Source organism: Ochotona curzoniae, unplaced genomic scaffold, assembly GCF_017591425.1.
Source record: "Ochotona curzoniae isolate NIBS_2020 unplaced genomic scaffold, NIBS_Ocur_1.0 contig_2723, whole genome shotgun sequence".
In the NCBI taxonomy this organism is placed as follows: domain Eukaryota; kingdom Metazoa; phylum Chordata; class Mammalia; order Lagomorpha; family Ochotonidae; genus Ochotona; species Ochotona curzoniae.
The window spans coordinates 17685603-17698419 of NW_024465573.1; the positions used below are offsets into that span (position 1 = coordinate 17685603).

A 12817-nucleotide genomic window follows, 5' to 3' on the forward strand; every position below is an offset into this window, starting at 1 on the left:
AAGCCATGCTTCCTGTAGAGAGAGCTTGCTCTAGCTATTATGCTAGTATCTGTGAAAACATGACAGGGCCAATCTCACATGTGAATGAGGAACAGCCTCCCAAACACTTGGGACCACAGAATATTTCTCTTTGTTGAGACTACTTGGAAAAAGATTTTATCACCTAAGTATCTTTAATGGCTGATCCATATGCTACCTATTCCAAGTATCTCCGGTATAAAGGGGGTCTCGGTAATTACTGTGATATTAGTCCAGTTCGTGGTCTTGTAGACATCAATTGTTACTGTGGTTCCATGTCTTTGATTACGTATCTGTCCCCATCATCACAAACCACTGGAAGTCCTGACTCTGGGCTGGCTGTATCAGTAACAGTCTCAGTGCTGGATGAGGCTCTGTCCCAGGGCTGAGGACCAGGAGAGCACTGGCCAAGATCCTCTCCTCCCTCGTCGGACTTTAGACAAAGCTTGAGTCTGCTTTCCACCAGGCTGAATGAACTACAGTATTTTTCTGAGTCCTGGCAGGGGTAAGAACTACACCACTGGGCTGTCCGTGCAGCTGCGAGTCCTTCAGCTGCCCTTAGGGTCACACCTCTCTCTGGCTGAGAGTTAGCTTCTGAGATACCAGAAGCAGGTGGAGGTGGCTCTGAGGATGCTTTCACACAAGTGAGTTTCTTCTCCTCTGGTTTGGCTGCCTTTGCTTTCTTTTTGAGGGACCAGTTTTTCAGGCTCGCCACACCATTTCTCAGCCATGTGCTGGGGTGAAGAGTTACTGAGTGCATCTGTGAATGCCACTCCACCGTGTCCTTCTTTGTATAGGGCAAGCGGCTGGCGGCCTGTCCTGATGAGGAACTGGGCATCCCAGAAATGAAGTTGGAACTACTGAAGTCAGTAGAAAAGTCTTCCTGTTTCCTCTGAGACTGAAAAGTGCAATCTATTGGGGAGGAAGTTTCAGTGGGTGTAAACACAGAGTGTTCAGAAATCTGAGAAAAAGCGCTGTCTTGGGAGCTCACTGATGAGCCAGATGGGGACGTGCCTGGGGAGGACAGGCTGGAATAGCTAGTCCTGGGGCAGAGATTTAGCCTTGGGGGTAGAACCTTCTCTGGGTTTTGGCTTGCTGCACTGCTCTTGCCCACCTCAATCCCCATGACCAAACTCTGATTAATAAGTTTTTGCCCTTCCATTTGCAAAGACTTATGCCGTTTCAGATAATCTTCTTCTCTGTGCAAGAGGCCAACATTGCAGCTGGTTTTATGTTGTTTCTTTGAATAAATCTCCCTGAGATAGGTGAGTTTGCAGTTCTGGTCGTCGATGTTGGGCTCTGAGCAGCGCCGGTGTGTCCTGCAACTCTTTAGGGCATCTGCTGTGTGAGGTGGGGAATACCCCGATAGGTCTGCGTCCAAGGGCTGGTTGCTGGGATGATCGTGTGAGGACAAATGGCTGCATGATGCCACAGAAATGGCCATTGGCTTGGACTTGGGGAAAAGTTTTGTGTGACTGCCTTCATGGCCAGATGAGCTTTTCTTCTTTGTGTTTTGATTAGTGGCATTCTTTTTGTTGCTGTCACTACCTGTGACGGAACTCTGTTTAAAATACATCTTGGCTCCTTCCTGGAGGGATTGATTGTGCCTCAGACAGTCCTCATCCTTTTGGGAGAGAATGGCATCACAGCTGGATTTCCGTAACTTTTTCTGATAGAATTCCCTGAGATAGGAAAGCTTGGAATCTAGGTAGTCGATGCTGGGCTCCGAACAACGCCGGTGTCGTCTCAGGATTTTTGGAGCTCCTGTCACAGGTGTGGACAGGGAGCTGGGTGTACCTGTGCCAGATGGCGCCCTGGCATGGCCACGTAGTGGAATCTTCGTGTATACAACTGGAATGTTCACCAGCTTGGATTCGACAGGGAGTTTCATTTGTACATCTTCATCTTTAGAATGCTCTAAGTCGAAGTCACTCAGGGTTAAGAGGCCTTCCATCTCAGGCTGGTCAAGGTCATAGTCACTGAGGGTTAAGACAGAATCCATGCTTCTGCTGCCCTGGCCGAGTTTCTTTACCAAGTCACTGCACGGGGCATCAACATCCTCATTTAACTCATTTTCTAAGCTGTCATAGGAGGAGTCATTGAGCTGGAAGCAAGAGATATCTGTCCAAAAAAAAAAAACAAGTTTAATATTTCTAGTAGTCAAAAATATAATCTTGTTCTTTTATGCTGCTAAAAAAATAGGATGTAAGATTTCCTCAAAACAATGAACATATCACATGATTTTGAAAAATATGAAGCAGTAATGCCAGGTTTTGAATAGGACTCTGCTTCCTAACGGGTTGCTGGTGGTTACACGCAATGAACTTAATATCTTGTAGTAATCATTTACGAACCCTTTCAGTCTATCTTTGGCAAATTTCTTTAATTACTACTTTATAAGAACCATAAAAGTTAGGTGTTATTACGCTCCACATTTCATAGATGAAGACGGTGGGATAGAATAATTGGCCCAAGATGACATAACTAGTAATTGATAAAGGAAATAATATTGTGGAAGGATTCTGTGTCTTCGAATTCAACATTCCCACCGTATCCCTACCCAGATGATGCTGTTTCTCTTTGGATTGTTGGAAAGCACACTGGAATTGTGATGGTTTCAGGGACTATTGAAAGAAAGGAAAGGAAAAAAAGCAGGCTTGCATCTAGTGTCTCGGGGCTCCTGCTCCAGTTTCAATTGTGGTAGATCTATTAAACAAGGGAATCAAACTGATCTTTTATTTCGATGCAAAACATTTTTATGAAATCTATCATGTTTTTTTTGAGAATCCTTATATACCTGTATCTCAAGTATTTTTGTACCCAAAGAAATAATCTTTTAATTTCATTTTCCATGAACTTTCCTGTATATGTGTGGGCATCTCTATTTACAAAGTTAATAAGAAATGTATACTTGTAAAACTTTCTTGTGGAAAGGCAGAGGGAGAGTGTTTCTGTTTACTGGTTCACCCCCCTCAAATGCCTGCAGTAGCCAGATGCAAGTCAGACAGCTAGGAACTCCATCTAGATCTTCCACATGGATGGCAGAAAGCCAAACACTTAGGCTAACATCCACTGTCTCTTAAGACAAATATGCAGGAAGCTGGACCAGAAGTGCCAAATTAGCTGGGACTCGAACCAGGCAATCAAATTTAGGGTGTGAGTATCTTAGGTGGTGGCTGACATCTGCACCTCAATGGTCAGCACAGAAGCACATATTTTAAAGTTCAATTTCCATGAATTTTCTGAAGTTACCTAGTAATTCATTTCCTCACAAAATTGTTTTTTAGTGTGACAATTTTTACTTGGATTAAATCAGCTACCGACTATTTAAAGGGGTAGTTAATAGCAAATGATTAAGCTCTACAGCCTGCCTTTTTCTGGTACTATGTCTGGTAGCCACACATCCTCAACAAACAAGGAAAAGCTGTACTTCACAGCCGAATGTCGACCAATACATGTAGAAGAGAGGATAGATTTAGAGAAATTTCACAAATTTTAATGGATTATCCAGATAATGCCAACTCTCACTGTCATTATTAAATCATTTTATTAACTGTTAGAGAAAAATTTTAAACAACTATTTCAAGTAACAATAGCTTTGGCCTTAATTATAAGGAAAGAATGTAATGTGAAGAGATTTGACAGTCACCATAGTAATCAAGTAATCAAGCTCAAAATTATGTGTTTGCTGATTATTCATCTCTTAAGTAGTAGTACAGAACAACATGCTTGTAGCTACAAGATAACAAAGAAATCTCAAAAGGTACACATTCTTCTGAACAACTGTTGGGTTGTTTCTTCCAAAAGTGACCATACCAAAAAGGTCCTAAATAACCAGATACTATGTTTGGGCCTTGAAGAGATGCTTATTTGAGTCATAGTTAGTAAAAAGCCTTTCTGGCTCACCCAGGCAATGCTCAATAGTGGGCAGCTGATGAAATGGACAGGTGGTCTTGTGAGCTAAAGAAAGCAGGCTACAAGACAGCTGATCTGTGCAAAAACTACACATGTGGCATGGTGTTGGGCGAAGCAATTAAGACACCGTATTGGAGTGCCTGGTTTTGGTCTGGCTCTGCTGGCTTGTTTTTTTTTTTTTTTATATATAAGACATTCTTTAGAATATTATTCAAAGCATTCACACTATTACATACTTTCGCTAGTGACATCTTGTGTATTTCTTAACTCTGCCACACTGTTAGCCTGACCGATAGGCTCAGAGCTTTCTTCACCTCAGTCGTGTGGGCTCCGGGGCAGCCGCTGTCTCCAGCATCTGCATGGACATGTTTTTTATTCCTTATAAGACCAATCCTATTAGTCACAGTACCTGAGGTGTTCTCTCTAGTGTCACATCTCACTGAAACTTCTCCCAAGAGGGAAGAGATTTCTTCTCCAAATATTCTACAGCAATTTTCGATCAGAAACTGTATAAGCAGGGAAACCTACAACAAAGGACAAAAGTGAAATTGGTAACTTTGTTTGGAAATCACTTTTCATATATGAATCATGATTTTAACAAGTGTGGAATTACCTTGAGAAATTTTTATACAGTTTGGGGAAACTATTTTGTATGCTTTTAAGCAATTATGGTACATTTAACAATAATATTGACAAAGAAATGAATATTAATCAATGGAGTACACATAGCATTGAGCCAGGGCTCAAAATAATATATTATGGTATTTTATATCCTTAAAATGATAACAGTCTCAAATATTCTCCGTTGGGTGTCTGGGGATTTAGAAACACTTTAAGTTTTGATGACTTATTGTATATTATTTGAGAAATCCATCTGCCATCCAACGGCCCACTTTCTAAAGGGCTACAAGGTAAGGGGTTAAGCCAGGCTGGAGCCAGGAACCTCCTTCAGATTTCCCAAGTAAGTGGTAGGAGCTCAACTACTTGGATCATTTTCCACGGCTTTTCCGGGTGTAATAGTAAGGAGCTAGATCCAAAGTAGAGCAGTCAGGCCTCAAACTAGTGCTCCTAAGGAATGTGGGCATTGCAAGCAGAGACTTAAGCCTATACACTTTACTGCCAGACCCATGATAGTGAAATGTATAAGGTCTCACTAAATACTGGGAAAAAGCACCTGTTGCATCAAGGGTATCTTGTTTTAAGTTTGGAAAAAAGGATTCTTCTATGAATTTATGTAGAAGATAGAGCCTAAGCTAGAAAGAACAGAGAGGTTCCTCCAAACACTGCTTTGTTGTTCAGTGGAAGGGTGAGGGGTTTGCTAGGAGCTTTTGGCCTGCAATGAGTTGAACTGGAAATTGTCTAGTTTCCTTGTCCCAGCAGTTGAAGCAAAGACATAGATGGAATGTGGGAAGCAAAGGGAGCCACCTTTCTAACCCATGTATTGCATAATTTCCAGTAACTTCTGTATTATCACCTTGTCCTTTTTTTTTTTTTAAGGTGACAACGTGAATCAGTAACTTTGTCACCCTTGACAAGTGGTGGAGCTGAGAACTGAACCTAGGTTCATTCAACTCCAAAGTCATTTCTAATCATTTCAACTACTTATATTTTGTTTTATAGCACTTATGTTTTGTTCGGCTTCCTCAAAGGGAACAAGTGTAGCAATTCAATTGCTGTCACTTTTCTGCTTAATCACCTCCGTGTAGTCCAACAGGAAAAGACACTCTACAGCTGGTAAATTCTGATTTACTAGGCAGTGTGTTTAAGTTCTTTAAGAAATCAACTTTCAGAATTAATTGGAAGCTGCAATTCTATATATTAGGAACCCAGTCCCCCAGGGTATAAAAATGAAAAGCTTCATTACCTTTTTTGTAAACTCATTTTCTAGTTCTGGGCTGGAGGAAGTGGGAGGCCAAAGAATGCTTGGAGCGATACACACGGCTAAATTAAATGCAGTCATCTGATTGGATGAGGAATGTTGCTCAATATTGTGCAATACCCCAAAAAGATACCTTAAGAGAACAACGTTGGCTCTCGGAAGCTGGTCTAATAGCCTAAAGACAGAAAAATGCAGTCTTTAAGCAAGATATTTCATGAAGAAACTTGTAAAGACAGGTAACCCTCACTATGCATGGAGAGCCATGCAAATCAAGAGGGCAAAAATCAAGAATACAGTTTAGATATTTAGTTTCAGGACCACCTGGACAGAAAGATGAAAAACCTCAGTGCTGTTTCTCCTTTGTGTTGACTGTCACTAAAATCCCATGAAAACGCAAAAGGCAGCAGAACAACCTCTTCCAAAACACATGCCTGAGATGGATCTCTGAAACTATTACCATATGTTTTCACTTAGGCAAATTCTTGAACATTTCAGAGTATGACGATTCAAAACCTATGGAATAGTTTTCTGATAAGATTAAACAGCAGTTAAAAAATTCTTTCACTGTCAAGTAGCAATAGAGGAATGCTCTGTCCTGGTGATAACCCCAGCCTGAAGTGTTAAGACTTCCAAGTCCATTCTGAAATTGTGCTTTGCTCCACACTAGATTCAAGATCATTTTTTTCCCCCCTCAAACCTGTTTAATTTCTACCACTTTTAATAGAAGTCAGATTTAGAACTGTAGTTTCCTTTGTACTCATTGGAAATTGACAAGATTTTCAAATAATTATTCTCCAGAAGTTGTTTTCATTAGTATATAAACTTATATGTACATATTAATGTTGCTTTATTTCCCCCAGTAACAGCGGGCTGGGGAAATAAGTTAACGAGGTTCTTGTTACACAAATAACAGAGAGGTCTTTCTTTGGTGCATTGGACTGACACTGAGTGGACAGCTTTTTAAGACTAATAATGAAGGCATTCAAAAGGGATCCAGATTTTACTGGGTACAGTCAGATGAAAATCAGCCTTCCAGCATGTATTTTCAGGTTCTCTGATTCTAAGAGGATCTCAAGACGTTGTAAATTACGGTTCACTGAGGATACTGCATTTTATGTCTGTAGACTGGGAGATTTTGTCTGGTAGGCATAACTAATTCATCTGTAGCTCTGTCTTGATCAAGAAAGGCAATTTCGTGTCTAAAGTTCCTTTTAGCATTTGCGATTTGCATGAGTCATAAATCAAATTTCTTCAGAAAACAGTTTTAGGTTCTAACAACTTATAAGAGATAACATTTTTTGGGCAACAAGCAATAAGGTATAAAAGTTAATGCTATCCCTGTGTGGCTCATACCTAACTATAACTGAAATAGGGGTGGTATTTTGTCAGTTTTAATTTCCAGTGTCTTCAGTGGTTCTACTATGTTTTCCTACCTATAAAATATGTCATCAACATACAGGTACTTTATCTATTGAAGATGCCCAAGAAAAAAACCACCTGAAACAAACACATGTACACACATGATACTGCATTAATGAGTTTTCATAGAAGTGGAAGTACAACTTTTTACTTTTCTTTTGAATAGGTCCCCTTTCCTATTGTCTTACAGCGTAGGAGATAATCATAGAGAATTGTCCCAGCAGTTTCTCCTGTGCTGAGTGAAGATAATGCATTCTTGTGATCTGAGACTTAGCACCTTTGACGCTTCTCAACGAGCCCGATGTGTCCCTCCCTGCTATGCGCCCAAGTCTATTATTTATGTACTCTGGAATATATCAGACTTAGATTTCCCTAACGGAAGGGAATAGGTGATTTTCTTGGTATGATTTCAGTTGCTGAATGAATCATAGAAGTAGTTGTCTGTTTAGTTAAATATCTACCAAAATTAAGGCTATAAAATGCACATTGGGATAGGGTGTTAGAACCTGAGAGGAGCTAGAATCTATTAGCCTAACACCCAGAAGGTGTTCAATGCTTTAAAAATTCCATGTTACCAAGTAACTGGCCTAAATATTTTTAAATTGCTCATCATGGATATGGCTTTGATAGCTGGCCTTATCTTGACAATTTTGTCTTTGTAAGTATGAAATTATATTGAAAACATGACAAAATTAGAATGCTTACCTTTGGACTGTATTTATTTTCTCTTCATCATTTCCTTGATCCATTACACAAACCCACTGATCATACAGATCTGATGAAAAAATGCTTCCTGGAATATTTCGCAAGAAGTCCTTAAAATATGGTTAAAGAAAATCATGTTATTTTCATGCTAAATACACACTGGAGAAATAAAAAAGAAGTCAATTGGAAAGTTCATTTTCTCTTCTTTGAGCTATATGGTACTAACTACCCACTGACCTGTACACAGAGAAACCAGGTTGTGAGTTTTTTTCTTACAAAAAGCCCACTAGGATAACAAGTCTGGGTTATGGCAGGAAAAATAAAAGCACAACTAAACTGAAGTGAAAACTCCTGCTTGTATATTTGTTTTTAGGAAACCGGCGCAACATGACACTGGCTGGCAGGAAATCATCACACATAATTTCTTCTCCTAATTAGCTACTTCAAGGAAACGTACCAAGATACCCAAGATTCATAATCTGGTAATGGTATGACATATATGTACTTATTGCTATATGTAAAGAACTGTTTGATAACAGAAGTGAATCAAACAGTATCCCTGCTATATTACCACATCCTTTTCAGAGGTATTATTGCACAGCTGCATCCTGAGGTTCTCAGGGATTCTGTGATTCCCCTAGCAGGGCTTTCCTACATCACTGGGCAGAAAGCATTCTGGGTGATGCTTGGTTTCTGGGGGTTTGAAAAAGCACCTGCATGCCGGAGGCACACTATATAACAGGTCCACAGCATATTATCCTCGCATGGTGATCTTTACAGAGACTGGTGCGGCTGGCTGTGGTGAAACTAGACTATGATATAAACAAGATGTGATCAAGGAGGTTTGCCACTTGCTTTGGTTTACAAAAATCTTTAAAAAGGTAATTTGGTCCCTGGTCCTAGAGAACTGATTTGGACTGGCTCTCTGAATTTTGAAGCTGCAATAAGAAGGGCAAACGTGTGTATGTTATCTCCCCTTCAGTACATTTTAAGCAGAAAAAGACTGGTTCATCTAGCAGTGTTCCCTGGTTGTCCACTGAAAGCATGGGGAGAGATGGAAGTCTGTTATTGGTCAATGTGTTTTGTTGGAAAACCAAAATGAGAATTCCATTTTTGTGCTTTGTAGAGGCAACACACAGCTTGTTTTGTGACTTACACATCACAGTTGCATTACCAATGCAGAAACTGAAAACTTAGCTTCACTGTTAGCTGAATATGTTTGTCACTATTTCCCTCACTTGATGGTGGGGACAGACTCTTGTCTCTGGGCAGGTCAACTTTAAGAATGGCCTAAGTCAGAAGAGGACTTTATTGTGTTGCGCTTGGTCTTATGGCCAAATATTCATTTGGGACAAAGGAAGGTCAGTCAACTGTAACTGAGATTCTAAGATAATATTAAGGATGCTGTTTGTCATTACATATTTAGGACTACACTAGATATTTTTTTGGAGTAGTTAACAGTGAGGAAGATGGACTAACTCAAGATTTTTCTCTGTTCCAGCATGTCTTCTTACAGAAATGCACCAGGCTATTTGTACTTCAGAGATACAATGATGAAAGTGTTTTGGGTAAAGCCATTGAATTTTCATCATTTCAAATAATTTTAGCTACTGTGCCCACTTTTAAAAGTCAGATTTGGACGAGGCAAAAATCTGTTATTTCAAAGGGGAGTAGTTAGAATAGTTCTTTTAAACTCTCAGTGGAAAACATTTATGATCTGTCTTGAAGGAAAACATTAAATTTTAAAACTACACTTGAAAGATAATAACTTGTAACATCTCACTGAACTCTCACAGCTGGAATAACCGGTTATGAAATACAGCCACCAGTGTAGTGGAGAAGAGTGTGAGAGCTGGTGCTGTACTAAAATTACTAATGTGAAGCTCTGACAGTCTTCTCACTTCCCAGATGCCAGCCCAGGTCAGCAGCAGACCTTACACATGAACTCGGGATGAGACTCTGCAGGATTAAGTAGGAGCTTTTCCTCACAGGTTTGAGTGACCAGAATTCTAGCATCTGAAGCAATTTTCATCCAATTAGTCTGGGAAGCTATGTTCAAGCAAAACCAGTGTATGTGAAAAAGAAAATGAAAACTTTACATAGCACTTCAAAATAGTCTTAAGAAAAGTAGGTATTAATAAAAATAGAACAAAAGCTCAAAAACTTTGGCAAAATTATCTCCTTTCCTGAAATCACTTGCAAAAAGTAGGAGTAAATAGTAAACATGATAAAACTTCAGTTACTTGGTAACCCATTTAAGCAGAACCTTCAGTATTTGTGCAGTCTTTTTTTTTTTTTTTGCTTATTTTTTGCAGAAATATTTCTACAATCTTAAGTCTTTTAGAACCATACTATTTTGCAGTGGAATTCCAAAGTTTAACATGAAAGTTAGAGCATGATTCTGTAAAAAAAAAAAAAAACAACAGCGTAGAACAGAACTCTTTGTAACACAGGCTTTGCCTTAAAAAAATGGGAGAGAATTTAATAAAAAATGTGTATGTATGTGCCATTTACACCTGCTAAGCACATGGCACATATCTACACTGTAATCCATCGCTGAAGAGAAAACATAAATCCTGGGCAGCACAGGCTTGGTATTCCTACTCAAGCTTTCTGCTTCTCTGCAATGGTATTTTCCTTCAAAAGGATTTAAAAGGAGACATCATCCATTTAGCAAGAAGCAGCTGTTTGTTCATAAAGTAAGGTTCTGTAAGTAGCTGCTCATTCAGGTGGATCAGGGATATGGGCATCTTTGGGTACCAATGTTTTCATTTTTAAAAAATGAATTCTTTAAAATTTGTTTTTGTTTTATGTCCTGGGCTAAAGGTTGGCCCTTATCTCCATACCTAGCTCCTGTGCATTCCAGCTCTTTGGGAGTTGGGAGCCTCAGGCAGGTTTGAAGAAGCTGTTGCTGGGATTAAAACCTCTGCTTAAAGTTGATTTTTGACTCTAGGTTTTCCAAAAATGTAGGGCACTTCTAAGCATGTGTAGAAGAAAACATTATAGAAACACTCTAACTATAAATGGGGCTTAAGTAAACATGGGTGAAAGGTAAAAATCATAAAAATGCTATGTGTGGTTAAGGTGAGAGTGTCCAGATAGTGGAGTGATTCCTACTTTGAAACTAGAAGGCATTTAGGGGACAAGGAAAGGAATGCTGGGGAATCATAATGTACATGTTTGGCATTTTTTTTTGAGCTCAGCAATGTTTGTTTCAGTTGCAAAGTAAATGGTTTGTCTAGTATGATAAACTTCCATACTTATTTTCCAGAGTTGAATACAAAATCACTTTTGAACATTTTGTCTTCATTGGTAAAGAAGTGGGAGGACAAAATTGTAAGCATGATGTTGGTAAAAATGCTGTGTGATTTATCTTTAATTGAATTTCACTTTTGTGAATGGAGTAGTAGAAAGCAAATATGAGAAATCGTGGGCTGAAAAAATTTTAAGAAGCCCACTTCACATTATATTAGCAGTAAGTTAAAATATGCAATGTTGAGTCTGTGAAACAATTCTAATGTTTAATTCTAAATCTTTGAAAACAAAATATTCATAATGAAACACAAATAAATCATTTGCCTTGTTTCACAGCTACACTAGGGGGTAAAAAAAAGAACACTTCCTACCTTTAAGACAGATGCTATCACAAAAATAGATTCACAGTCTAAGTGTACTTGGGCTCCAGAATTGAGTTTCTCTTTTAGCTCTCTGCAGGATTTCACATTGGCCGACTGCCTGAAGATGCCTTTTGTCAGGGGTCCTTTCTGATTCAGGAAAAAAAGCATATCCTGTGGGAATGCAAAGGAAAAAAAATGAAAAATGGAATTTCTCCCATTCGAGATAAACTCGCATAACTTGCTCTGTTCGGCTTCCACAGGCTAGAGTGTGCTAGAGGGAGAGCACTGAAGGACCCAGCCGGGTCAGAAGCCAGAAAGTTGGACGCTTGGAGTAAACATTGCCAGGTGAGATGGGTGGAAGGCAGTGAGATGTTGGACAAAGGCTACAAGATTTCAGTTAGGCAAGAGCAGTAAGTCTAGGTGAATATGGTAGCTACAGTTAGTAAGGATGTACTATGTTCTTAAATTGCTAAGAGCTGGATTTACCGAATTTTGCTTATCCTTTGCTTGCAAATGGTCTAAGGGACAATCTGTGGGATCTGAAACCTGTTACACCACTTACTTAGCAACCTTGGATAAGGTTCTGAGAGTTACAGAGAGAGGGACAAAGAGACAGAGAAAAAGATCTTCCATCTACTTGGTTTACTCTGCAAATGACTGCAATGGATGGAGCTAGGTTAAGAGTTTATTCCTGGTCTCTTATGTTTGTGGCAAGGGACCAAGCACTCGGGCCATCTTCTGCTGCTTTTTAAAGGCGCATTAGTGGCTAGCTGGATTGGAAGCTGGAGTAGCTGGGATTCTTATCAGTACTCACAGGAGATGCTGTCATTGAGGGTGGCTTACCTCCCTACACCTCAATGACAGACCCTTTTGCCCTTTTACAGAGTTTTACAATAAGGAACAGTAACTCCTCTCTGTTTATTGTGAAGGATAGATAGTAAAATGGCTGGACTTCTGCCTCACACGTAAGGATGAATAAGACAGCATATACTGAAACTCATCTAAGTAGAGTGCTTGAAGGCTACTCAACCAAGTGTTGCCTAACAGTGATTGTTTAATGTAACAATTAGTGACAGTACTACCTTACTGGCTTGAATCTATACCCAGAGAATGGCATATTGATGGTTACACATTTGAAATGCAAAGAAAGCTTGTTAAACCTTGAAAGAGTATAAAGAGTCATAGTCTCTGCTGCAAGAATGATAAAAAGTGACTTTCAGACAATGTGGAATTCACGGAAGGATTTGTGAGGAATGAGATGGAT

At 39.4% G+C, this 12817-nt stretch overlaps 1 protein-coding gene across 1 annotated transcript in view; it reads right to left on the reverse strand.

The window, feature by feature from the left end:
• Positions 1-280: 280 nt before the first annotated feature.
• Positions 281-12817, reverse strand: part of ARHGAP20 (Rho GTPase activating protein 20) — a 98400-nt gene continuing 85863 nt past the window's right edge. Inside the window, exons 11-15 of the mRNA XM_040976722.1 lie at positions 11563-11724; positions 7937-8046; positions 5798-5987; positions 4343-4457; positions 281-2139 (exon numbers count right to left, since the gene is read on the reverse strand). Coding sequence (XP_040832656.1) covers positions 281-2139; positions 4343-4457; positions 5798-5987; positions 7937-8046; positions 11563-11724 — 2436 coding nt within the window. The remainder of the gene's footprint in view (positions 2140-4342; positions 4458-5797; positions 5988-7936; positions 8047-11562; positions 11725-12817) is intronic.